This window comes from Bufo bufo, chromosome 5 (assembly GCF_905171765.1).
Source record: "Bufo bufo chromosome 5, aBufBuf1.1, whole genome shotgun sequence".
NCBI lineage: Eukaryota > Metazoa > Chordata > Amphibia > Anura > Bufonidae > Bufo > Bufo bufo.
In genome coordinates this window covers 124,377,189-124,404,594 of record NC_053393.1, presented here as the reverse complement: position 1 = coordinate 124,404,594, position 27,406 = coordinate 124,377,189, and the positions used below count along the sequence as shown (strand labels likewise).

At 44.2% G+C, this 27,406-nt stretch overlaps 1 protein-coding gene and 1 pseudogene across 1 annotated transcript in view; both read right to left on the bottom strand.

The window, feature by feature from the left end:
* CA8 (carbonic anhydrase 8) overlaps positions 1–27,406 on the bottom strand; it is a 244,959-nt gene that overhangs the window by 3,435 nt on the left and 214,118 nt on the right. Inside the window, exon 8 of the mRNA XM_040432967.1 lies at positions 5,848–6,007. Coding sequence (XP_040288901.1) covers positions 5,873–6,007 — 135 coding nt within the window. The 3' untranslated portion in view covers positions 5,848–5,872. The remainder of the gene's footprint in view (positions 1–5,847; positions 6,008–27,406) is intronic.
* Positions 7,864–7,959, bottom strand: LOC121002935 (annotated as a pseudogene).

The window sequence follows — 27,406 nt, the reverse complement described above, 5'->3', positions numbered from 1 at the left end:
GCATGTGATAATTGAGGTGATTCACATTAATAATAAACTGAGTAGTGTAGCTTTAAAGAGGCTCTGTCACCAGAATCAACCATATTAAACCAGGCATACTGCCTGTTAGGGCTCATCATGCTGATTAAAACTATACTTTTTTTTTTTTTGTATGCTAAATAGCTGCAGAGATATCTGCATTTTTATTTATATGCAAATGAGCTATTCAAACATCAGGAGGCAGGGCTGAATCCTTTGAGCACTGCTATGTAACATCCCCTGTGCTCTGCACACTCCCCCCTACTAGTAATGGACGAAACATCGGCCGGAACGTTTCCCGACGGGCCCTGTTCACTTCAATGGCAGGCGAACCTGAAAAACCTTCAGGTCATATTTGTATACTGTATTGTAATACGACTAATAGGCCTCAGCAAATCTTGTACCAAAACACCAAAATAAGACATTTACTCAATTAAAATATAACTTTTACTAAGTTGCACTTAAAAATATGGGGAAACTCAGTTAAGTGCTCAAAAAAAACAGTGATATCATAAATGTATATCTCAGTGAAATACCTGTAACCGGACAGTCCCTATAATAATAAGGAATGGTCTTACCAGATCCAAGAGTGTCAGTCTGTCCGTGTTATTAGGCTCGCATTGCTGCATGGATTCTTTCATGGGACAGAGTACTACATAGCCCTAAGTATGATCCCTAAACCATGTGTTGGGGTAGGGACTATTATACCCTGCCTATCAGCAATACAGAGCACCCGCCCTGATAGGGGCGACCCCGTCGGGAACCTGTCCCTATAGGGGGCTTAAATCCCTAATAGTATCCCTCTCTAATGTCCCAACATGTTTCATCCCACTACACAGGGACTCATCAGGGGAGGTATATAATCTTAGAGAGTCAATGCTATAATATGTAGTTCAGTTGAACGCTGGAGATGTCGAATGGATAGACAGGACCATTTATTCCAGGGACAGCTTCAGACAGCGGTCCATGTCCCGGTGTGGTGCGGGGAAGTGTCACCCAGCATCCACGTCTCACCGCCTGTGTATTTTCTCAGGAGGGTAGCATTTTACCAACTGTCAAATTGAGCTGAAAGCAGTGCAGGACTGGTGTGGCTCTTGGCTTCCAGGCACAACAGCCGCAGCACAGCATGGCAACATCTCACCTGGCACGTCGAATAGGTTCTGGGGAGCTTGGGGGGTGCATCAGAATAGGCAGTAGCAGTGGCAAAGGAGGAGTCAGCCGAAGAGGAGATGGAGGATGGAGTAGGAGGAGGAAAAGAAGAGGCAGGCCTGCATGCAATCTGTGGCGGTAACACCAAATCCACACTGGTACCACGGGTTACATGCTTGATTGTCGTCAAAAGATTCACCCAGTGGGCAGTAAAAGTTATGTACCTTCCCTGCCTGTGTTTGCTAGACCACGTGTCTGTGGTCAGATATATCTTGGGACCCACACTGTGTGCCAGAGATATATTCACTTGCCCCTGAACGTGGCCATATAGCTCTGGAATGCACTTCTGGGAGAAATATTTCCTTCCGGGGACCTCCCATCCCACAAAATTTCTAAAGGCCTCCGAGTCCACCAATTTATATGGCAGTAGTTGGCGGGCTAGCAGTTCCGACAAGCCAGCGGTCAGCCGTTGGGCAAGAGGGTTATCCGGCGTCATCAACTTTTTACGCTCGAACATTTCGGCCACGGAAGCCTGCCGGACAAATGGTAGGAGAGAGGAGAAGGAGAAGAGGCAGGACGTGGAGTGCTGGGAATGTGGCTTTGTAGGTTCTGACGGAGTTGCTCCCACTAGGCTCGGTAATGGGAGGCCAGGTGCCTTCCCTAGGTGAGTGTTGGGCTTACCGCGCCTTATGCGTTGACAGCACAGGCTGCAGATAGCAACACTATTGTCAGCAGCTGACACGTTAAAAAAAGCCCACACTGCGGAGCCATGTGCCGGCGTCCTGGGAGCGCAATATGTGAACGTGCGTGGTGGATGGCTCACTCCAGATTCATTTGCAGTCTGCTTTTTGCCTCCTGTGCACTGCGAGTTCTACCTGCTTCTCCTCCCTATCTGCTGCTCCGTCTCTCCCTCTGAACTCCCCTCTTCTTCCTCTCTTGAGGGCACCTACGTGACGTCCATTGACATATCATCCTCGTCACCTTCACCACCACTGACATTAGAAATCTCAGAGTAGGTAGCAACAGCGGGGACCACCCTCCTTGGGCTGATCTGGGTACTGTCGTCAGACCGCTGGGTGGCGGCCGTTGCTACCTCCTCTTCCGATGGCAAGAATGGCTATGCATCGGTAAGGTCTGGGAGTGGATGGGAAAATAATTCCTCTGACTAAAGTGGAGGGTCTCAGGTGGTGGTGGTTCTGTCTTTGGGGGTGCACACAGCATAGAGTGAGGAGGGTGCAGATACAGAGGATGAGGAGGGTGCAGAAGTGGAAGGCTGAGTGAGCCACTCAACCAACTCTGGTGTGTCCTTTGACGTAATCAAACACGCCTTCTCCAACTTTCCACTTAGGCTGTGGTCTGGTGCACCTGCCTACCCCTACCACCCCTGCGGAACGGCCTGCCTCTTCCTGTGCCAAAGTCCCTAGAGAAGAGCAGTATTTGTGGAAGCAGGTATATCACAGACCTCAATCAGTATTTTGTGGAAGCAGGTATATCGAACCCCTCAGTCTGTATTTTGAGGAAGCAGGTGTAACGGGGTTCCGAAGGTGCACTCGGTCCCCCATTGCCCGCAGAACTGTTGCTTAGCTTTGGGAATGAGGATCTGTGTTTGACCTCATTCCCAGGATGGCTTTACTAGCTGGGTGGCTCCCTGCTCCTAGTCTGCCTTGAGCGCCGAGCTGATCACTCGGTGCTCGACTGGTTGGTCTGTCGGTCATGTGACGCTGGCCACGTCACATGACCCTCACTCCCCACTATAAATACAGGCAGCCTGCTGGCCACAGGTTGCCTGTTAATTTAGGTTCCACCTGTGATTTGGTCTTTCCTGGCGTACTTACCTCCTGCTGAATTCCTGACGATCCTCTGCCTGCTCCTTGTATACTTTGCTGCTCTCCTGGTATTTGACCCCGGCCTCCTCCTGACGATCCTCTGCTGACTCCTTTGGTACTTCACGTCTCTCCTGGTATTTATGACCCCGGCTTCTCCTGACAATTCTCTGCTTGCTCCATTTGTACTTTGTAGCTTTCCTGGTATTGACTCGGTCCGTTCACGTCCTGTTTGTCTGTCTGTCATCCCTGCACTTATTCCAAGTTAGGGATTGCCGTCCAGTTGTCCCCTGTCATTAGGACTCGCGAGGCAAGTAGGCAGGGCCAGGGGTAAGGGTGGAGCGCAGTGGTCACTTCCCTCCCCCCTGTGTGTGTGTGTACGCGACCGTTACAGCAGGTATATCGAACCCCTCAGTCTGTATTTTGAGGAAGCAGGTATATAAAATGCCTTAATCAGTATTTTGCGGAATCAGGTGTATCGCAGGCCTCCATCAATATTTGGTGGAAGCAGGTATATTACACCCCTCAATCTGTATTTTGTGGAAGCAGGTATATCAAACCCCTTAATCAGTATTTTGTGGAAGCAGGTATATCGCACCCCTCAATCATTATTTTGTGGAAGCAGGTATATCGCACATCTCAATCATTATTTTGTGGAAACCGGAATAAAGAACCCCTTAATCAATTTTTGGTGGAAGCAGGTATCTCACCCCTCAATCTGTATTTTATGGAAGCAGGTATATCGCACCCCTCAATCAGTATTTTGTGGAAGCAGGTATGTCAAACCCCTTAATCAGTATTTTGTGGAAACAGGTATATTGGACCTCTCAATCAGTTTTTTGGGGAGCAAAGGGTATATCACACCCGTTGCAAATAGTTGTTCCAATAGCGCTTGTCCCTATATATACCTGCGGTATCATAGCAGAACTGCACACAACTGCTGCACAATACAAATGCACTATATACTATAGGTATATCACACCCTTTAATCAGTTTTTTTTTAGGGGCAACAGGTATATCACACCAGTTCCGATTAGTTATTCCAATTGCATTTGTCCTTCTATATAGCTGCGGTATCGCAGCAGAACTGCACACAACTGCTGCACAATAGTGTTGATCACGAATATTCAAATTGTGAATTTTTATCGCAAATATAGGTACTTTGAAAATTCACGAATATTTAGAATATAGTGATATATATTCGTAATTTCGAATATTCGAGATTTTTCTTTATTGCGAATTTTCGTAATGCAAATCTTTAGCATGTGAATTTTTATTGCGAATTTTTCAATTGCCGAGTAAAAACAGGATTCCTCCCTGCTTCTTTCTTGTGGGCCAATGACTCATTCTACAAAATATTCGCAAAATATTGCGAATTCAAATATGACCCCTGCCGCTCATTACTACTGCACAATATAAATGCACTATAATATACTTTTTATGTTAGAAAGTATATCACAACCCTCAGTATATCACACCTATCGATAGCAAACCTATACCAGTCCTTAAAAGGACTTTTGTGGCCCTATTAGCTAGCGTTTGGTGTCCCTAACAGTCTGTCCCTGTTCCACAAAGCAACCTCTCCCTACACTGGCAAAACACAAATGTAAAATGGCTACCAGATCAGGTTCTGTTATAGGGTGGCGGTGTGTCCATGTTCTGGAACGTCTCAATTGGCTTTCCTGTCCCACCTGATGTGTGTGTCATGGGTCAAAGTTCAGTGCAATGCAAAAGAATATGGCGCCGGCGGACATCGCCATATGTTCGCATGTTCGGCGAATTGCAAACGTGCAAAGTTCGCCGCGAAATGACTGCCAGGCGAACCGCAAGGCCATCTCTACCCCCTACATTTAATTGATAGAACTATACATCAGCATACTGAGGGCAGAACTTTGTCCTAGAGCTGTCTCCTAGCATGTACATATCATATACACTATGTACTATAGCTTTATTACATTGAGATATGCTCAGAAAGCTAAAATACATATTTCTACTTTATTCACAGGCACAATATATAATTAGAAAGACACCTGTAATATATGTTCAGGCAGCGCTTTAATCCCATCAGCACTGGGATTAAAGCTCCTGCAATCTAGCAGGAGCAGGTCAGGTCCCAGCTGTCAGACACAATGGGGACCCTGAGGAGGAGAAGACAGGAGCAGTTTATTACTGCTTCTGCCTTCTCCTGTGCCGGCAGGAGAGCGTTACCCGCGCGCAGGGGGCGAGAGCAGAAAGTGGCCGAGCTGCTTCCCCTGTTAGTGACCGCCGGGGGTGTCTGGGGCAGGAGCAGAGCTGCAGGGTCTAAGGAGATCCTGATCGGCTCTGCTTGTGTGTAATGCCCCCACAGGGGGCTGTTTTCCCCTGTATCTGGGGCTCCTGTGGATGCCCTAGTTACAGTGGAAACAGTGAACAAAGTCAGTGTCCTCCAGAGGTCTTTTAATGATCTCTTGGGTGACATATTATATTTTAATTTATTTTTAGGAGCTTGCCCCCTGGCTGTCCCTCCCCCCCCCCATCCTGGCGCCAGATGTTTTGATCCGGGCGACAGGGAGATGCAGCAGCGGCTGTGCCGGCATCAGGAGTGATGTGGGTGTCGGGGAGCAGGTAAGTATAACCTGTATGAGGCTCCTGGTCATTTGGGGGGTCATTATAGGGGTTGGATAACCCCTTTAATTTTAATATAATTAGATATGATTATATAAAACTTTCATTATGAGATGATAAGACATGATAATGACATCATAAGACAATAATTATGAGTATGCTATGCTAGCCAGCAGCTGGGTGTCCCAGGTTTCCCAACAAGAACACCACTGGATTACATATTCTCAACTAGAACCAGTGTTGATGAACCCACTTGCAAATAAGTCTTCAGACGTTGTTTACTGAAAGGCTGCTCGTATAATCCTGTCACTGAGAGGCTGGGTTGGTCTGAAATTATCAGCCAGAATGCCATCACTTTCGTCCTCAAGATCTGCTCCTTTTACATGAATCCTCAGTCGCCTGAATTCTTCAATCTGCAGAGAAAACACATCACATCCTAAATTTAACAGTAGAAATAATTACTATCAGTGTGACAATTTCCTGATGGTCCACAGTAGCCCACCATTCAGTTATACAGAACAAGTGCATGTTCTCTTTTAAAGAGGACCAGTCACCACTCCTAACTACTTGCTTTCCCCATGTAAGAACTATTCTGGCATATCTATTTGCATGACTTTATTTTGCACCATTCCTCCAATATTTCTACTAGAAGTTGATGAATGAATTTGCAGCATTTGAGTCTGCAATACAATTCCAACTGGGTCTTGCCAGTTGGAAGTGTCCCTGCACAGTCTTTCACTGGCAGCATTGATTGGATAGTGTCATACTGTGCAGGGACAAATTCCCAACTGGTAACACCTAGATGGACCTTGATTGCAGACTGATGGCAATTCATTCATAATTTCTAGAAGGAATAATAGAAGAATAGTACAGAGTCATAAAAAATAGATGCCCCAGAATTACTATTACATGGGGAATGCCAGTAATTAATAAAACAGACCTGTCAGGAGAGGAAATATAGGTATATTGTATCCTGAGATCACTGCACTGGCCATATCAGCAGGAAAGATTAAAGCTGCTCTATAGAATAATGGAAATGGTGGAAGAGCCGCATCTAAAACATAACAGAACCTAATGGCCCCAGATGCACCCTATTGACTAAAATGTGAATTCAGGCTAATACAGTAGGGTATTTGCGCATTAACCACCAGAAGATAATCCCGTACATATTGTAATAGCAGACACAGAGACCACTGGAAGATACTTTTGTCTTTCAGTGGGATAATCTCACCTTGATTACTAGTGATGAGCGGCATAGGCAATATTCGAATTTGCGCTCTTTTGCGAATGTTTAGCTGAATATTCGCCGCAAATTCGTGATTGCAAAAATCGTCAATGTAATAGACGCATATTGCGCGCGCAATTTTATTACCTATAACATATAACAAACAAACAACCACACAAAATTTGTAAGCCAATAGCCATATATGTGCAAGCCAACAACTTATCCATGAGACAGGTACAGTCAGCATACCTTACAATGGCAGCCTTGTGCACTATAAGACATACAAGACCTTTTTTTTTTTTTTTAAAGCCCAAGGAGCGTGCTTTCTACACCCGTGCAACAAAATCGTGCAGCGTGCCACACAAAAAACGTGCACTAGGTACGGTCCATCGCAGGCCCTCTTCCAAAGAAGAAGGGCCCCCCATAAACCTTTCCCAGTCCATCCAGGCCAGAAGGCTCCTGCAAGGAACCAAAACTAAACAGGTAACCCCCAGGGTTGCCTGGGGGTTCACCCAGGCAACCCTCAGTCGAAGCCGAGGGTACGCCGCGCCTGTGGCTCCGGTCTTCAACCTGGGCGCCACCCCCGGTGTAGCACGGAGCCTCAACTAAGGCTGGTCTCTCCCCGAAGGGAGAGACCAAGAGGTTTGGCAGGGGGGTGCAGAATCTGGATGTCCCCCCCCTAGATCTCAAGGGGGGTACCCGTAAGAAATCCTAGTGACAAAATAAACGTGGAAAGTGAACACACAGTGAACATAAAAAATAAATAAGTGAATGTGTGCCATTACGGCCCGGACATTCGACCGGAATTATAAAAATTCCTCATCTTTTCTGGTCCAAAGCCGAGCAAAAAGAGGTGTGGGCGCTAAAAATGTGGGAAAGTGAAGTGCGCGCAAATGTGCCGTCACTCAGTGGCGAGTTCAGGCACCCCAGGGTCACCACTCCTTGGGCTTTCAAACATCTCCGCCATTGGCTTAGATCCAGCAGAGGTCTTGGTCACCTAGCAAAGGTACCTTTAAACCCAAGCCATACACCCTAGGCTTGCTGTGTGGTTCTCTGATCTACATCCTGGCAGGGCTCTGGCCACCAGGAATCTAAGAACAAATACTACACTTGATCTTAGCCAAAAGGCAGAGAAGCGATTCAATGTATTAAATTATATTCAATAACCTTTCTATACTGTTTTGTCATGTAAATGCATTTGCATAAACTTGGGCATATGGGAAAGACATGCAAATTAGCAGAATCTGTCTTGTTTTTCAGCTGAAACACTATTTGCATGTCTTTCCCATATGTACAAGTTTATGCAAATGAATTTACATGACAAAACAGTATAGAAAGGTTATTAAATATAATGTTAGGACAATTAAATAACGTAAAAAATCAAAATTTTTGTCACCCTAATGATAATGATCTAGGTGCGCAGGTCCCCCAAGCCATCCAATCAAGCAACTTTGAGGCTTACTGGATCTCTCCTTTTGGATGGAGAGCTGGTTTTGTATGTCTCATAGTGCACAAGGCTGCCATTGTAAGGTATGCTGACTGTACCTGTCTCATGCATAGATTGTTGGCTTGCACATACCTGGCTTGAGTGAAAAAAGATTATAGGTTTATCTAGTGATAAAAAAAAAATCTAGAATATTTGCTACTACGAAGATATAGCACTATATTCTAGATCTTCGCGCATTCTTTAAGTGCCGATATTCACAATAAAAATTTGCGATTAGAATATTCTTGCTCAACACTATTGATTACTAAACAAAGATCAATGAAATACGCGCAATGTTTGACCCCTTGGATACTGGAGGTTTTTTTTTTCTTAGTTTTTGCGTTTTCATTTTTCTTCCCTGTCTTCACAGAGCCATAACTTTTTTATTTTCGAGTTCACATAGTCATATGAGGGCTTGTTTTTTGTGTAACAAGTTGTATATTCTAATGTCACCATTTAATATGGCATACAATGTAGTGGAAAGCAGGAAAAAAATTCAAAATGGGGATGAATTGAAAAAAAAAAAAAACAATGCCGCCAAAGTTTTACAGGTTTTGTCTCTGCGGCGCTCCTATGCGGCATAACTGACCTGTGTCCTTTATTCTCTGGGTGAATAAAATTACAATGATTAGGTCCTTTATTATCTGGGTCAGTATGATTACGATACCACATTTTAAAGACCCTCCAAGTGCTGTACATGTATGGCACTGGGAGCCTAAGGGTTAATCAGTAACATGTGCCATAACACGAAGTCAGAATGTTGACTGTGCACATCAACACAACCCAAAATACATTACACAAGTGTCCAACATAATTTGGTAATCCAATTATTAATTTATGTATAACATCTAGCGTAGATAAAAAAATTGACCCCTCAGTTTGTAATGGCTGAAAAGACCTCTTTATCTGGCATAGTATAACAAAATATATGCAGAATCACAAAGTTATACACAGATAGACATAAGAATAGTGTGGTAAACATGTGATTGCGTGTACAAATATGTGACTCTTCAGATATTGTGTTATACCATGCCTGGTGAAGAGACCTAAATGGGGGCAGTGCTTGCTATTCATCTTTTCTGTTACCCCTTAAAGGGTATCAACAACTGAAGACTCAGTTTTTATCTTCTCTGTCTACTGGCTTAGGCTACTTTCACACTAGCGTTTTTCTGCGGATCCATCATGGATCTGAAAAACCGCTTCCGTTACAATAATACAACCGCATGCATCAGTCATGAACGGATCCGTTTGTATTATGTCTTCTATAGCCATGACGGATCATTCTTGAACACCATTGAAAGTCAATGGGGGACGGATCAGTTTTCTATTGTGCCAGTTTGTGTCAGAGAAAACGGATCCGTCCCCATCGACTTGCATTGTGTGCCAGGATGGATCCGTTTGGCTCCGCTTCGTCAGGCGGACAGCAAAACGTTGTAGGCAGAGTTTTGGTGTCCACCTCCAGAGCGGAATGGAGACTGAACGGATGCAAACTGATGCATTCTGAGCAGATTCTTTTACATTTAGAATGCATTAGGGCAAAATTGATCAGTTTTGGACCGCTTTTGAGAGCCCATGACGGATCTTACAAACGGAAAGCCAAAACGCGAGTGTGAAAGTAGCCTAACATGGTGCACAGATTATCTGCTTAAATAGTAATGGATATTTAAAAGATGTCCATTTTTGGCATTTTTTTTTGTTAGAAGACTTTCTTTGAAAATAAGCTGAATGATCAGCTATGACCTGTTGGGAAAACTAGATGTAAGTTTTCAATTTCCTTTCAGTGGAAATTACAACATTGCACGGATGCCATAGAAAGTAAGGGGTAATGGATCCCTCAGAGTGAGAGATTCTCTTTGTAGGTGATTTTTGCTCTGGCTAATAGAGGAGGGACCTGTACAGGTGACCACAAGTAATCCATTTATTAAATTTATGACCATGTTTTTGACACATTCAGCACTTAAAAAATAAAATAAAAAATAGGTGGGCCTTAGCAGAACATATGAGGTCACCAAAGACCAAAACACAATGGGCCAGATTTATCATTAGTGCAAGTCAAAATAATGGAGTGAAAGTGTCACAAATTTTTGCGCAATCGCTAAAACTGCAGAAAAATTTGCCACTTTTTTTGGCTCTGCGCTATGCTCACCAGTTTTCTGAAAGTGGGCGCGTTATCCTATGTAAATTAATCTCTAGACAGATTTACTATTGCGACAATTTAAAAAAGTGAAATTTCACTCCAGTGAGGACCATGCTTATCTTATGCAAATTTTTAATACGGGGAGTGCAGAATTATTAGGCAAGTTGTATTTTTGAGGATTAATTTTATTATTGAACAACAACCATGTTCTCAATGAACCCAAAGCTGAATATTTTTGGAAGTAGTTTTTAGTTTTAGCTATTTTAGGGGGATATCTGTGTGTGCAGGTGACTATTACTGTGCATAATTATTAGGCAACTTAACAAAAAACTAATATATACCCATTTCAATTATTTATTTTTACCAGTGAAACCAATATAACATCTCAACATTCACAAATATACATTTCTGACATTCAAAAACAAAACAAAAACAAATCAGTGACCAATATAGCCACCTTTCTTTGCAAGGACACTCAAAAGCCTGCCATCCATGGATTCTGTCAGTGTTTTGATCTGTTCACCATCAACATTGCGTGCAGCAGCAACCACAGCCTCCCAGACACTGTTCAGAGAGGTGTACTGTTTTCCCTCCTTGTAAATCTCACATTTGATGATGGACCACAGGTTCTCAATGGGGTTCAGATCAGGTGAACAAGGAGGCCATGTCATTAGATTTTCTTCTTTTATACCCTTTCTTGCCAGCCACGCTGTGGAGTACTTGGACGCGTGTGATGGAGCATTGTCCTGCATGAAAATCATGTTTTTCTTGAAGGATGCAGACTTCTTCCTGTACCACTGCTTGAAGAAGGTGTCTTCCAGAAACTGGCAGTAGGACTGGGAGTTGAGCTTGACTCCATCCTCAACCCGAAAAGGCCCCACAAGCTCATCTTTGATGATACCAGCCCAAACCAGTACTCCACCTCCACCTTGCTGGCGTCTGAGTCGGACTGGAGCTCTCTGCCCTTTACCAATCCAGCCACGGGCCCATCCATCTGGCCCATCAAGACTCACTCTCATTTCATCAGTCCATAAAACCTTAGAAAAATCAGTCTTGAGATATTTCTTGGCCCAGCCTTGACGTTTCAGCTTGTGTGTCTTGTTCAGTGGTGGTCGTCTTTCAGCCTTTCTTACCTTGGCCATGTCTCTGAGTATTGCACACCTTGTGCTTTTGGGCACTCCAGTGATGTTGCAGCTCTGAAATATGGCCAAACTGGTGGCAAGTGGCATCTTGGCAGCTGCACGCTTGACTTTTCTCAGTTCATGGGCAGTTATTTTGCGCCTTGGTTTTTCCACACGCTTCTGGCGACCCTGTTGACTATTTTGAATGAAACGCTTGATTGTTCGATGATCACGCTTCAGAAGCTTTGCAATTTTAAGAGTGCTGCATCCCTCTGCAAGATAACTCACTATTTTTGACTTTTCTGAACCTGTCAAGTCCTTCTTTTGACCCATTTTGCCTAATAATTATGCACACCTAATATAGGGTGTTGATGTCATTAGACCACACCCCTTCTCATTACAGAGATGCACATCACCTAATATGCTTAATTGGTAGTAGGCTTTCGAGCCTATACAGCTTGGAGTAAGACAACATGCATAAAGAGGATGATGTGGTCAAAATACTCATTTGCCTAATAATTCTGCACTCCCTGTAGAACATGCGACTTTTTCGTAAAGACATGCGACTTTTGTTAAGCTGCTTACTGAAGGATAAACTGCGACCGTCAAACCACATTTATCACAGTACTAATGGACCATTAATAAATATTACTTAGCCAAAAGTGACTTTGGACATATGTAAAAGTGGAGTAAGATGTAAGTGTAATGATAAATCTGGCCCAATATGTTTAACACCATAAATCACAAATGAGACCTAAGCCAGCTCCTACATGGAATGCACGGATATGACAAATTTATTAAAAGGCTAGCACTTCCTAATAAATTTATCACATCTTTTGCAGTGACTGAGTTTGGCCGAATGCTATGTTGGGTTCCCCTGACACCATGGAGGTGTCACCACATGTTGCTGTACTCTGGAACGGATGGTAAGGCGTGGTCCACCCTAATGGGAAATAAGTCCAGGGAGTCGGGGTCTGCAGTTAACTAGTGTACTTCTTTACAGGAGGAATTCAGGTGCAAAATTATACAGACGAGGCAAAGGGCTGGCTTCTCCAGTCTTCTCCCTGGCAGAAGGGTTTGATGCTGAGGAAAGACCAGAGCTAGCTGTCCCTCTCTCAGAAGGCTGGTACCCTGGCAAAAGGCTTGAGGCCCACGGTCTGTGGCTCAGTAGTCCGGGTGGCTAGTGATCCATGGTCTGTAGCCCCATCTCAGTCTTCTGCTGGTCACTCATGCAGATTGGCAGAGTCTTCCCCTACAAGCACTGGTCCCTAACTGCAGAACACTAGGGTTCTGATTGTTGTCCATATATACAGTATCTGGCTGAACTAGACTCTTCTAGTGGGAGGGGTGGCGTGGAGAAACTCAGCACAAACAGTTACAATGTTTCAACTCCGATCTGTCATAGGTTTACATTACAGCTTCAATAATACTCAGTGGCAATGACACAGCGGTTTTTCCAGACACAAAAACAGGTTTTCAGACATAACAGAGCTAAACAGACATTCAAAAAGCTCAGACTGTCTGGTTTTGGTGATAAAAAAAAAGTTTGCCTTTTTCCCTCCAAAACATACTCTGCTTTAAACTCTACAGTAGCTGTGGAAAATTACCGGCTTCTCATTATTAGCTAGAAAGTCAGAAAGTCCCAGAAGTGTCTCAGTGTTCAGTGTTCATCAGTGTTGTTGAAGCCTTGCAAATATAGTGCAAATGAACAGGATATATATCACAACATAAAAAAAATTGAGTTACACATTATTAACCGCCTCCGGACCGCCTAACGCAGGATTGCGGTCCGGAGGCGGTCGATTCAGGCACCTTCACGCGCTGGCGTGTCATCTCGCAAGAGGCGAGATTTCCTGTGAACGCGCACACACAGGAGCGCGCGTTTACAGGAACTGGAGGTAAACAAGTGGATCTACAGCCTGCCAGCGGCGATCGTTCGCTGGCAGGCTGTAGATGCGATTTTTTTAACCCATTAAAGGTATATTAGACGCTGTTTTGATAACAGCGTCTAATATAACTGCTACCTGGTCCTCTGGTGGTCCCTTTTGCTTGGATCGACCACCAGAGGACACAGGCAGCTCTGTAAGTAGCACCAATCACCACTACACTACACCCCCCCCTGTCACTTATTAACCCCTGATCACCCCCCTGTCATTGATCGCCCCCCTGTAAGGCTCCATTCAGACGTCAGTATGTGTTTTGCAGATCCGCGGACCCACGGATCCGCAAAACACATATGGACGTCTGAATGGAGTCTTACAGGGGGGTGATCAATGACAGGGGGGTGATCACCCCATATTAGACTCCCCGATCACCCCCCTGTCATTGATCACCCCCCTGTAAGGCTCCATTCAGACGTCCGTATGTGTTTTGCGCATCTGCAAAACACATACGGACGTCTGAATGGAGCCTTACAGGGGGGTAATCACCCCATATAGACTCCCTGATCACCCCCCTGTAAGGCTCCATTCAGACGTCAGTATGTGTTTTTTTAGGGATCCGCGGATCCACAAAACACATACGGACGTCTGAATGAAGCCTTACAGGGGGGTGATCACCCCATATAGACTCCCTGATCACCCCCCTGTCATTGATCACCCCCCTGTAAGGCTCCATTCAGACGTCCGTATGTGTTTTGCGGATTCGCGGATCCGCAAAACACGGACACCGGCAATGTGCTTTCCGCATTTTGCGGATCCGCACATTGCCAGTACTATATAGAAAATGCCTTTTCTTGTCCGAATAGGACATGTTCTATAGGCTCTACAAAAAACGCAGTGTTCGCCCCATCAGGCCTGATCTTGTGCGCATACTTGCATTCAGTCTGCCCCACCGCAGTGACAGAATTTTTTTTTTCTGATCACTGCAAAAACACCGTAAAATCACTGCGGCGCTATAAAAAGATCACTTTTGAGGGGCATGGCGAGTTCATAGAAGATTTTATTTTTTTTTGTCACAGGTTAGCGGAAATGGATTTTTTATTTTTTTTGGTTTTTAGTTTTTTCTTACAAAGTCTCATATTCCACTAACTTGTGACAAAAAATAAAATCTCACATGAACTCACCATACCCCTCACGGAATCCAAATGCGTAAAATTTTTTAGACATTTATATTCCAGACTTCTCACGCTTTAGGGCCCCTAAAATGCCAGGGCAATATCAATACCCCACAAGTGACCCCATTTTGGAAAGAAGACACCCCAAGGTATTCGCTGAGGGGCATATTGAGTCCATGAAAGATTGAACTTTTTGTCACAAGTTAGCAGAAAGGGAGACTTTGTGAGAAAAAAAAAAAAATAATAAATTTCCGCTAACTTGTGCCAAAAAAAAAAAACTTCTATGAACTCGCCATGCCCCTCACGGAATACCTTGGGGTGTCTTCTTTCCAAAATGGGGTCACATGTGGGGTATTTATACTGCCCTGGCATTTTAGGGGCCCTAAAGCGTGAGAAGAAGTCTGGGATCCAAATGTCTAAAAATGCCCTCCTAAAAGGAATTTGGGCCCCTCTGCGCACCTAGGCTGCAAAAAAGTGTCACACATGTGGTATCGCCGTACTCAGGAGAAGTAGGGCAATGCGTTTTGGGGTGTCTTTTTACATATACCCAGGCTGGGTGAGAGAAATATCTCTCTAAAATGACAACTTTGTATAAAAAAATGGGAAAAGTTGACTTTTACAGAGATATTTCTCTCACTCAGCATGGGTATATGTAACAATACACCCCAAAACACATTGCCCAACTTCTCCTGAGTATGGCGATACCACATGTGTGACACTTTTTTGCAGCCTAGGTGGGCAAAGGGGCCCACATTCTAAAGAGCACCTTTAGGATTTCACAGGACATTTTTTACACATTTGAATTTCAAACTACTTCTCACGCATTAGGGCCCCTAAAATGCCAGGGCAGTATAACTACCCCACAAGTGACCCCATTTTGGAAAGAAGACACCCCAAGGTATTTCGTGATGGGCATAGTGAGTTCATGGAAGTTTTTATTTTTTGTCACAAGTTAGTGGAATATGAGACTTTGGAAGAAAAAAATAAATAAATCATCATTTTCCACTAACTTGTGATAAAAAATAAAAAGTTCTATGAACTCCCTATGCCCATCAGCGAATACCTTAGGGTGTCTACTTTCCGAAATGGGGTCATTTGTGGGGGTTTTCTACTGTCTGGGCATTGTAGAAACTCAGGAATCATGACAGGTGCTCAGAAAGTCAGAGCTGCTTCAAAATGCGGAAATTCACATTTTTGTACCATAGTTTGTAAACGCTATAACTTTTACCCAAACCAATAAATATACACTTATTGCATTTTTTTTTATCAAAGACATGTAGAACAATAAATTTAGAGGAAAATTTATATAGAAATGTAGTTTTAAAAAAAAAAATTACAACTGAAAGTGAAAAATTTCGGTAAATTTCGATTAATAACAAAAAAAGTTAAAATGTCAGCAGCAATGAAATACTACCAAATGAAAGCTCTATTAGTGAGAAGAAAAGGAGGTAAAATTTATTTGGGTGGTAAGTTGTATGACCGAGCAATAAACCGTGAAAGTAGTGTAGTGCAGAATTGTAAAAAGTGGTCTGGTCATTAAGGGGGTTTAAGCTATGGGAGCTGAAGTGGTTAAACAGTGTACGTTAACCCTTTGAAGTGAAATAAAGTAAGAAGTTTATGATTTTGCATAAGGGAAACAGGCCAATGTCCACAAGCGCCTAGACTTCAAAGTACCTCTGCTCCAGGGCACTATACTTTCACCAGCAGACATTTTACTAAGGCTGACATGTGAAACATCATTCTTCAGTATGTGACACCCAAAGATTTTTTATTTTTTTTTAACCTATACAACTCCTTTAACTAGAAAACACTGTTAGAAAAATGAACGGCTAAAATATAATTTATTTAGCTTTATATATGTTCTATGCTTCAGTCTAATAAAATATACGGTAATATTACAGGAAGACTACATCTTATAGGATTAATACCATAATATATTGCATACTATTTGTAAGTGATTATTGTCATTCTGCACCATCTAATGGACCATGCCTGTATATAACTGTTACTCTTACTATAGATTCTTTTCCTCTACATTTTTAGATAAATTCTTTGAAGATTTCAGTAACGTGTTATCTCTGCAGTTTTGTCAGGTTTGACATTTTAGCAACAAACATGGTAACATTTCCCTATGATCTAAGGGAATAAATAACATCCACAGACAGTTTTTGCTCCAGGTCCAATTTATAATGGAAAAACAAGTTTACCAATTACAGAATGCAACCAACATTTATCACATCACGTACAAATGCAGCATCTTCTATAGCTTTGGGCCACTGCACACAAGTCATATGTCCCATTAACTGTGAGAATATTTCTTGATTATCAAAAGCTTGGTTGTCATTCCAAACTAACATGATATTCCTGTAATAATTGTAACTGTGGGAGCTGATATTTGGAGTACAGGGTTAGCGGTATGTAATATATTCCTAGTTTATACATTGCTTTATAAATCTAAGGCTCTATGTATTCCCTTTCCTTGGATTGCTTGCAAAAGCTCACTATTCTGATAATTGATAGATGTAGCTGAATATTGGCTATACCTTATCTATCTAAAAATGTAATGAAAGCGGCACCGGGGTAGAAGCAGTGTGCCAGTGGCTGTGGACCTTATCCAGCATCCAATGAAGATAAAATAAATAATTCCACGGCACTCCCAAGGATGTGATTTCAAAAGTGTGTTCTTTATTCACCAGAGCGACATTTCAGTCCTCTTACTGGGACCTTTCTCAGGCAGTGAGATATCTATCTACCCCATCAACACACACACTATATGCTACACATATAAAATGAGCACATTCCACCCAATGATTGGAAATGAACAATATTACGTTGTATAAAAAGTCCTACTGGCCACTAAGTATGTATGCCTACCTTCAACGTTCAGATGCATAATACTTTTTTATTGATCTTATTTTGCAATGAGCTACACATAATATTATAGTCCACATCTATAGTAACACATGTAATACACTGCTCAAAAAAAATAAAGGGAACACTTAAACAACCCAATGTAACTCCAAGTCAATCACACTTCTGTGAAATCAAACTGTCCACTTAGGAAGCAACACTGAGTGACAATCAATTTCACATGCTTTTATGAAAATGGGATAGACAACAGGTGGAAATTATAGGCAATTAGCAAGACACTCTCAATAAAGAAGTGGTTCTGCAGGTGGTGATCACAGACCACTTCTCAGTTCCTATGCTTTCTGGCTGATGTTTTGGTCACTTTTGAATGCTGGCGGTGCTTTCACTCTAGTGGTAGCATGAGACGGAGTCTACAACCCACACAAGTGGCTCAGGTAGTGCAGCTTATCCAGGATGGCACATCAATGCGAGCTGTGGCAAGAAGGTTTGCTGTGTCTGTCAGCGTAGTGTCCAGAGCATGGAGGTGCTACCAGGAGACAGGCCAGTACATCAGGAGACGTGGAGGAGGCCGTAGGAGGGCAACAACCCAGCAGCAGGACCGCTACCTCCACCTTTGTGCAAGGAGGAACAGGAGGATCACTGCCAGAGCCCTGCAAAATGACCTCCAGCAGGCCACAAATGTGCATGTGTCTGCTCAAACGGTCAGAAACAGACTCCATGAGGGCGATATGAGGGCCCGACGTCCACAGGTGGGGGTTGTGCTTACAGCCCAACACCGTGCAGGACGTTTGGCATTTGCCAGAGAACACCAAGATTGGCAAATTCGCCACTGGCGCCCTGTGCTCTTCACAGGTGAAAGCAGGTTTACACTGAGCACATGTGACAGACGTGACAGAGTCTGGAGACGCCGTGGAGAACATTCTGCTGCCTGCAACATCCTCCAGCATGACCGGTTTGGCATTGGGTCAGTAATGGTGTGGGGTGGCATTTCTTTGGAGCGCCGCACAGCCCTCCATGTGCTCGTCAGAGGTAGCCTGACTGCCATTAGGTACCAAGATGAGATCCTCAGACCCCTTGTGAGACCATATGCTGGTGCGGTTGGCCCTGGGTTCCTCCTAATGCAAGACAATGCTAGACCTCATGTGGCTGGAGTGTGTCAGCAGTTCCTGCAAGACGAAGGCATTGATGCTATGGACTGGCCCGCCCGTTCCCCAGACCTGAATCCAATTGAGCACATCTGGGACATCATGTCTAGCTCTATCCACCAACGTCACGTTGCACCACAGACTGTCCAGGAGTTGGCAGATGCTTTAGTCCAGGTCTGGGAGGAGATCCCTCAGGAGACCGTCCGCCACCTCATCAGGAGCATACACAGGCGTTGTAGGGAGGTAATACAGGCAAGTGGAGGCCACACACACTACTGAGCCTCATTTTGACTTGTTTTAAGGACATTACATCAAAGTTGGATCAGCCTGTAGTGTGTTTTTCCACTTTAATTTTGAGTGTGACTCCAAATCCAGACCTCCATGGGTTGAAAAATTTGATTTCCATTTTTAATTTTTGTGTGATTTTGTTGTCAGCACATTCAACTATGTAAAGAACAAAGTATTTCAGAAGAATATTTAATTAATTCAGATCTAGGATGTGTTATTTTTGTGTTCCCTTTATTTTTTTGAGCAGTGTACATTTTCAGGCTTCTGAGCTCCTTTCCCTCTGGGAAGTAAAGGGCTCACAACAGGTATGGTGTAATGATCTGATGATGGTAAAACTACTGTAATATGTGTCATACTGAAGAGCTTAGCTTAGATGTGGCAATTCCACCTTTGCAATAAGTCGGCTTGTAAATGATCAGATCTGCAAGTGATTTTATTATAAGGAGAAGCATCTACAACTACTAACAGTTCACCTATGGTCAGTTACATCATTCCCTACAGAGTTCTCTTACATTTGGTGGCAACAGAGGCAGAGTTTGCTAAGGGCTTATTTGCATCCCTTCTTTACAGAGTTCCAAACTCCTTTTAGGACAAGAAAGAACTGTGCATTGGGAGTTTTCGAAATTGGATTTACATGGTCGAGCACACTAACCTTTGCTCGCCATGCCCAATGCCAAGTTCAGGTTGGAATGGTACAAGGACACCACTGGACTCTGAAGCAGAGGACTCTGAGGTAATAAATGATTTCTTACTGACAAGTCTGATGGACAAATCCGGGTTTGTGAATGCCTGAAGAATGCTACCTAATGGATTGCATAGTGCCTACTATAAAGTTTGGCAGAGGAGGAATAATGGCAGAGTTTTTTTTTCAGAGTTTAGGCAAGACGTCTTATGTCCATTGATGGTAATATGAATGCTACATCACACATAGACATTTAGATGTTTTTGACTTTATAGCAACAGTTTAAGGAAGGCCCTTTCCTGTTCCAGCATAACTGTGCCCCTGTTCACAAACTGAGGTCATGAAGTCATGTTTTTATTGAGTCTGGTTATGTACAGTAGGAACTTAAGTGACCTGCACATAACCTTGACTTCAACCCGACTGAACACCTTTGGGATAAATTGGAATGTAAAATGTATACTGGACTTTTTTGTCCAATATCAGCACTTAACCTCAAAAATGTTGAATGGATTAGAAACTCCAGGCTTACAATCTAAGAGAATTTCCACATGCACACAGGGCACCCCTACCTCTTGTTTGAATTGGTGGTGTCGCAAGAGGTAAGAGTTCTTTGTTTGCACTATGGTCGTCACATTTTTATGAAATTGGCTGACATTGTTTATAAGAGATGAGTGAAGTTTTCACAAATTTGATTCAGCCACTTTGCCAAATTTTAAAAAAAAATCAGCTTTTTTATAAATTAATTTGTCATGAAGTTTAATCAGGTTTATCCCGGCCTGCAGTTAAACTTTAGGGAGAATGTATCCCGGTATACATCACTGTGCGGTGTAACAACATGCATAGCTAGTCCTTTCTGGTAGCGAAACAGTTCCTGTGCGTCAGAATGATTAGGCAGGTCACATATATGGCCATGCACATCATCGTACAGGTCACCAACATTCCTAGTTAACCCCTAGCTAAACAAAAAAAAAAAGCATGCAGCAAAAAAATAAATATGCCGAGTGCCTCTGGAGGTGTCCCAATGACTTATTAGTGGAACAAAATAAGGACATGGAGGGAAAGCCAAAGAGGCAGTAGAAAAGGCAAGGCAAGTTCTCTTTGGGGAAACTATGCCACCCGCCGCACTAAACACCCGCTCTGAGGCCACACTACTGGCTGGGAAGGAAAGCTTGCCCAGGGTAAACTCGGCCAGTTGAGGCCACAATTCAAGTTTGGATGCCAAGTAGTCCAGGGGATATTGGATCTGGGGTGTTAGGGTGCACTCCAAGGATGCCACCACCTGCTGGTTCAGGTTCTGCTCCATGTCCTGCAGCTGCTGGCTTGTTTCTTCAGTACGCGGGTGAAGAAAAGAGCTTGTCAGAGACTCAAGACGCAAGTTGCTGCTGATGGAGCTGGTGCTGCTTTTGCCCCTATACCAACAGTCATGGCAGTGGAGCATGAGCTCAGAAGGTACCCCCGGTCAGACCTTCGTGAGGATGGGAGATGGTTGGTAGCTACCTACACGCACCGACTACAAAGGATGTCTGGACAGTAGTTGAGTTTTTCATCCCTCTCAGAAGGTGTCAAAAAAGCCCAATTTCAGACCGGTAGCAAGGGTTTAACATTGTGGAGAACCAGTAGTGAAACCTCTGCCGAAAGGTGATAATGCAGCTGTCACTACGCAAGCAACTCGGCATGCATCTGGCCAATTGTGTAAGGGACTCAGAGGGACTCCATGCCTCCATCTCCATTGCATACTGCCACATCTGTAGAGGTCATCTGAGTGATCTGCCTTGTCGCCCTCTAGATCCTCCTGCTCCTCTCCTGTCATTTTCTGAAGAAAAACCACCTAATTCTGTACAGAATTCCTGGGCGATATGTCCACTTCCTTTTCCAGTTCAGCCTCCACAGGGCTCATGTGGCCGTTAGATGTAGGTGCCACATCTTCTGTCCCCTCACCAGTGAGATTTATCAGCATTCCCTCCAGGGCGTGAAGGAGTGGAATGACATCATTCATCCCGTAGTCCTGGCAATTGACAAAGTGGCCTCCAAAGGGCCTGAGCAAATGGCAGGTGACACGCATGACCTGCCACGGTCTAACATCAAAGTTACATTGAGTAGTAGTAGTATACCTCTGCATCATCAATAAATCGGTCACGGTTTCCTCTGCTCATACAGTTGGTCCAACACATGGAGGGTGGAGTTCCAATGTGTGGGTACGTTTCACATGAGGCGATGTAGGGGGACACCATTCTGCCTTTGCAGCTTAAGGAGGGCATGTATTGCATGTTAAGAGTGTCTGAAATGCATGCAAAGTTTCCTTGACATTTCAAGACATTTTGCAGTTGGGTGGAAGAAGTCAGGAACCGGGTGATAACCAGATTGAAGACGTGTGACATGCAGGGCAAATGTTCTTCCTGTTATCAGTGACTATGGTTCCTATGTTTAATTGGCGATGAGACAGCCAGGATTCAATATTTTGGTTGATAACGAGGAGGAGTTCCTTCCAAGTGTGACTCAGTTCGCCCAGGCTGACCAGGTGCAGAACCGTGTGACAATGCTTTGCTTTGCATAGGTGGTATGCTGGAGGACCACTCTGAACTGTGCTTACAGTGGACACTGAGGAAAAGGTGGAGGATCAGGAGGCAGAGGAGGACATTGGTGTGGAAATCCCACAATTACAACGCTGAGCCGGCATTGCCATCACATGGTCAAGCTGCTGGTGTGCCTGGGCTGGTACCACATTTACTTAGTGGGCTGTAAAGTACATATATTGTATTTGACCATAGTTACAGCTCTTCACCTCAGCGCTGGCATGAACTGTACAAGACACAGACAGGCTCAGACTGTCCCACCTTCTGTTCAACATACGTGTGCAGGGCTGGTATAACTTTTTTAGAGAAGTAATGACAGCTTGGGAATCTCCACCTTGGGTGGGCACAAGCCATCATTTATGAAATGTTCAGAGTCCACTATATGGAATAGGAGGGATTGTAATACCAGCAACATGGCCAGGTGCACGTTCAGCTTCTGCACTGTTGGATCGGTGCACACATACTGTTGTCTCTTTGCAATCGCCTCTGTGATTGATTGCTGGAGAAACACATGATGAGGAGTAGGAAGAAGAGGAGGAGCATCAGGAGCAATAGACGAAGGGAAGGAACGACCGCTTCCATCTGCTGAGGTTGAAGAGCTCTGACTGCTGGAGAAGGCATGTGGGTGCTGGGAGATGCAGCAGTTGCTGCATCAGGCTGTACCACTACATTAGTGCCACAGTATTCCCAGGCCACTTTATGGTGATGCCCAATGTGTTGATGTAGGGATGTGATGCCAACATTAGACACCCTGACTGTGCTTCACCTTCTGCCCACATAGCCTGCATACTGCAAAGCTAACATCCTCCAGCAACTTGATAAAAAAATTCCCACACTGCCAAGCATGGTATTTCATAAAGGCCACTGCCTTTATGAACCCATGCTCTGCTAGTTGTGTCATGATAGGTAGGCTCCTGAGTAGCAGACATTCTACCCCGGGCGTGTATGGCTCCAGATTTCCCACTGCTTCCATCCTGCTGATTATCGGCATGCTGCCACACTGCTGCTGTCTCACAGACCTGCTGCCACCCTCACACTCTGATGATGATGTCCTCTTTTTACCTGGCTGCTATGTGCGATCAGTTACATCATCATCCACTACTGTCTGGTCGTCATTTATGTCACCCTCACCAGTCTAATGGCCACTTCCCTGACCGCTTGCAACATGTGCTCCCACCTGACTGTCATCATCACTAGTTGCTTGCCTAAGTGAGGAAACAGCAGACCTCTCTTCCAGGTCTGTGCTGGCCTGTAGCTGCTGCCTGTCCTCACCAAGCTTATATTCACTGATAAGCTGACCATAGCCAACAGCAGGGGTGTAACTACCATAGCGGCAGACCATTCGACTGCTATGAGGCCCAGAGCAAGAGGGGGCCCAGTCTTAGTTGGGATCATCTTCTCTTCTACTGGAGGTGAAAACTTGGTGAGGACGATGCTCTCTAAAGGAACTAATTTTAGCAAGTGAGACCGTGGAAAAATGGCCCATGGGTCATTAAAAAGAGTTTAGGCAGAAACTCTTCTGTCCTGTGTGGTGGGCTGGTTTCTTTGTTTCTATGGGGCCCTTACTTATCTATGTACGCCATTGGCCGGCAGCATGTATTAACTTCCCAAGCAGAAGGAGCACCAATAGAAAGAGGTAGTTGCATTACAGGTTTAAGGCACAAAGGTTGTTCCTGGGCCATGCCAACAAAGTGTGGTGTCAGAGGAACCCACAGATTCCTGGCTGTGTATATCTGTTGTCACCTGTGATGATGTTGAAGGGCGAATCAATCGTTCCAGTACAGCTGGATTGTTGGTCAAAACTCGACTGCTCTATGACCATGACAACTCTGGCTTGTTGCTGCGGCTGCTGTTTCCATCGGCCTTTCATCATCTGTTACTTGTGCCAGCTACAGGAACATTTTTGCCATTGTCCGTTCCTTTTGAGGGCTGTTAGCCATAGTGAGGTCTGTTTGCCATAGTGTGCAGTAACTGAATCAGTAATGTAATAGATGAAGTATGAAAGGCGCAGCAGAAAAACGCGCCTATATATTACACAGTCTGTTGACAATGAGTCTGATGCACTGTACGTCTGTATAATTGAACAGATTAATTATTAAGGTTGCAGCAGATTAACTAGGTACATGTGCCTACATATTAGACTTGAGACTAAGTCTGATATATAGTCAGTCTATGTATAACAGAACAGATTAAAAATGAATGGCATAGCAGTGAAACAAGATGCACAGGGTGATTACACAGAGTGTGCACCATCGCTGCAGTCTCCCTATGCTCTCCCTACAGTGTCTAAAAATTGTCCCCATGATATCCCTACACTGTCCCTGTCCAAGATTCTACAATTAAAGCTTTGTTAAACGCTGTCCCTAGCACTTGGCACATTTGTCCCTATGCTCAGTTCACTGTAAAATGGCAGAGAGCATGTGGGATTAGGCTTTTTATAGTGCTGTGACATCACAGGGGATGGAAATCATTTTATTACCATGAAGCAAGAGGAAATTTGGATTTGTCATGAACTGAAGTTTTCCTGAAATTCGGATCGAATTCAATTTGTTTCACTTTGATTCGCTCAACACTAATCATAATGCTTGTTGAATGCAATTAAGCATACAGGTCAGCATTCTGGCCTCCACCTCTTACTCCTCCTTGCATCAGCAGCTCCTCCTCCTCCATGGCAGATCCCCTTTGTGAGTCCCCAGCAGCAACAGGGCAGACAGCAAGATATGTTAGCTGTTCTTCTTCCACGCTTGTCCCCTGCTGCATGAGCATCAGCGTCTGTTCTAAGATAAATATGAGTAGGGGTGACATCGTTCATGCCGCAGTTGTTCCTGCTACAAATTTTGTGGCATCTTCAAAGAGCTTCAGCAGGTGGCTGGCTCTCACACAAGTCATCAACAGGAAGACTCTCTTGACGTTCTGCCGTAGGGCATGTTCGAGTTTTATTGCCACATCTTAGGATAAAGGAAAGCCCACTAGGAAGGGGCAGTGAAGACAGAGGACTCCACTGAAAGCCTTCTCTGGGGCAGCAAGGAGGAGGAGCAGGAGGAATGCTGTGACCCCTGGGTTCACAGCATGGTATCAGACTCCTAAGTTACCTCCATGTCATCCTACTGCAACTAAGAAAAGGAGTGGGCCATCCAATCCCTAATCTCATCCTCTTTCTCCTCAACACTAATATTGCACCTTTCTAAAGCCACTAGAGACAACCGTGGCCTACTAATACTTCTGGCCGGATACCTGCTGCTGCTGCTACTAAACACATTATGGCTATGGGTCTTTCGTTTGGAACCCTTCCGTAGCCCTGACATTTTTGGGCCTCACAGATAATGTTGTGCACTACTTTCACGTATATGCTAGCTTCAATATATTCAACAACTTTGGCAAAATTGGCATTGTGTAGAGACAGAAGAAAGGGAAATATATTGAGGCCTGTCTCCTAATATCACATCATCACTCCCAGATAATTTTATGCGCTACCCTGTATATTGGTGCAGTGATCACGTATATGATAGTTTTCTTAAATTTAACAACACCCCCCAAAAAAATAAAATCGCAACCATGTTGAGATAGAAATAAATGGAAACAGATTGAGGCCTACTGCCTAATATCACATTATCACTGCGCTATCCTGTGTATTGCTGTAGTAATCGCCTATATACTGGTTTGAATAAATAAAAAAAAAACAATAAAAACTTCTTGGAACTGTGTGGAGATTAAAATTACGGAGTTAGCCCTAATATTACATTATCACTCACTGATGTTTTGCCCAAAAACCCTGAGTATTTTATATGGTTTTTAAAACTTAAACAAAAAACTATTATATTAACTACCGTATTTTTCGCCCCATAAGACGCGACCCAAAAGTGAGGGAAAAGTGCCCCTGCGTCTTATGGTGCGAATGCTGGCAATTTACATCGCAGACTGCGATGTATTAGTGAGGAGGGAGGAGGGGCTGTAGTAGGCGGGGAGAGCGGCGTGGCAGTGCAGGCACTGTACGCCGTGTTAATCATAATATCTAAACTGAATAATAATGCGCTCCCCTGTGCTTATCGGTACACATGTCACGCTCCTGTAGTAAGCACTAGGAGCTAGCAGGCAGGCGGGCGTCCGTAACTCACTGCGGTCAAGTGCCTGCTCCCCGCCTACTACAGTCCCTCCCTGGGAATCTTTGGATGGGATAATAATGGGGGGGGTCTGTGGATGGCATTATGATGGTGGGGGGATATGTGGATGGCATTATGATGGTGGGTGGGGGTCTGTGGATGGCATTATGATGGGGGGGATCTGTGGATGGGACTGTTATGGGGGGGATCTGTGGATGACACATATAGCAGTGTCATCCACAGATCCACCACCCCATAACAGTGTCATCCACAGATCCCCCCATCATAATGCCATCCACAGATCCCCCCACCATCATAATGCCATCCACAGAACCCCCCATCATTATCCCATCCACAGCTCCCCCATAACAGTGCCATCCACAAATCCCCCACCCCATAACAGTGCATCATCCACAGATCCCCCATAATAGTGTCATGCACAGACCGCCATTAGTTCAAACCCACCAAAAGCACACCTTTTGGTTAAAAATATATTTTTTCTTATTTTCCTCCTCAAAAACCTAGGCGCGTCTTATGGGCCGGTGCGTCTTATAGGGTGAAAAATACGGTATGTGAGATTTCCTGATATGGAGTTTGGATTAGTGTTTCAGGTGTTTTCAATGAGATTTCAAATCAATAGTAAAACATGTGCTGTACAGTTTTGCACTTATCCCACACCCTAAAAATGCATTTGTTAAAATGGGAAAAATAATAGAAAAAAAAATTAAAGTAATGTAGCTGCTTTTGAGGTTTGCAGCAGCTGTAGTTATGCTAGGAGGCAAAGCCAGCCTCAGCTCCTCACTTCTCACTCCCTTACCAACAGCTTTCCCTGCCTCTCCCTATTCTACACTCACAATTTTTCTTCTTTGTAAGTAGAGTACAAGCTTGATTGATTTCTTGCTGTTCCTGACTCATTTTTCTGGCAGAGACTAAGACCAATCAACCCTTATTCACAGCCAGCAACACAGAATGACATTCTGCTCGTTCTGCTAGGGCACTGCCCTTCCTGCTGCAGCACTGATTGTCTCATCTAGGCTGTCTGTCGGCCTGGGAGAAAATCAGAGCAAGCCCTCCCTCCCACTTCCTCTCAGGGTCATGAGAGCACCTTTCTTTCTCCCTAGTGCTTTTT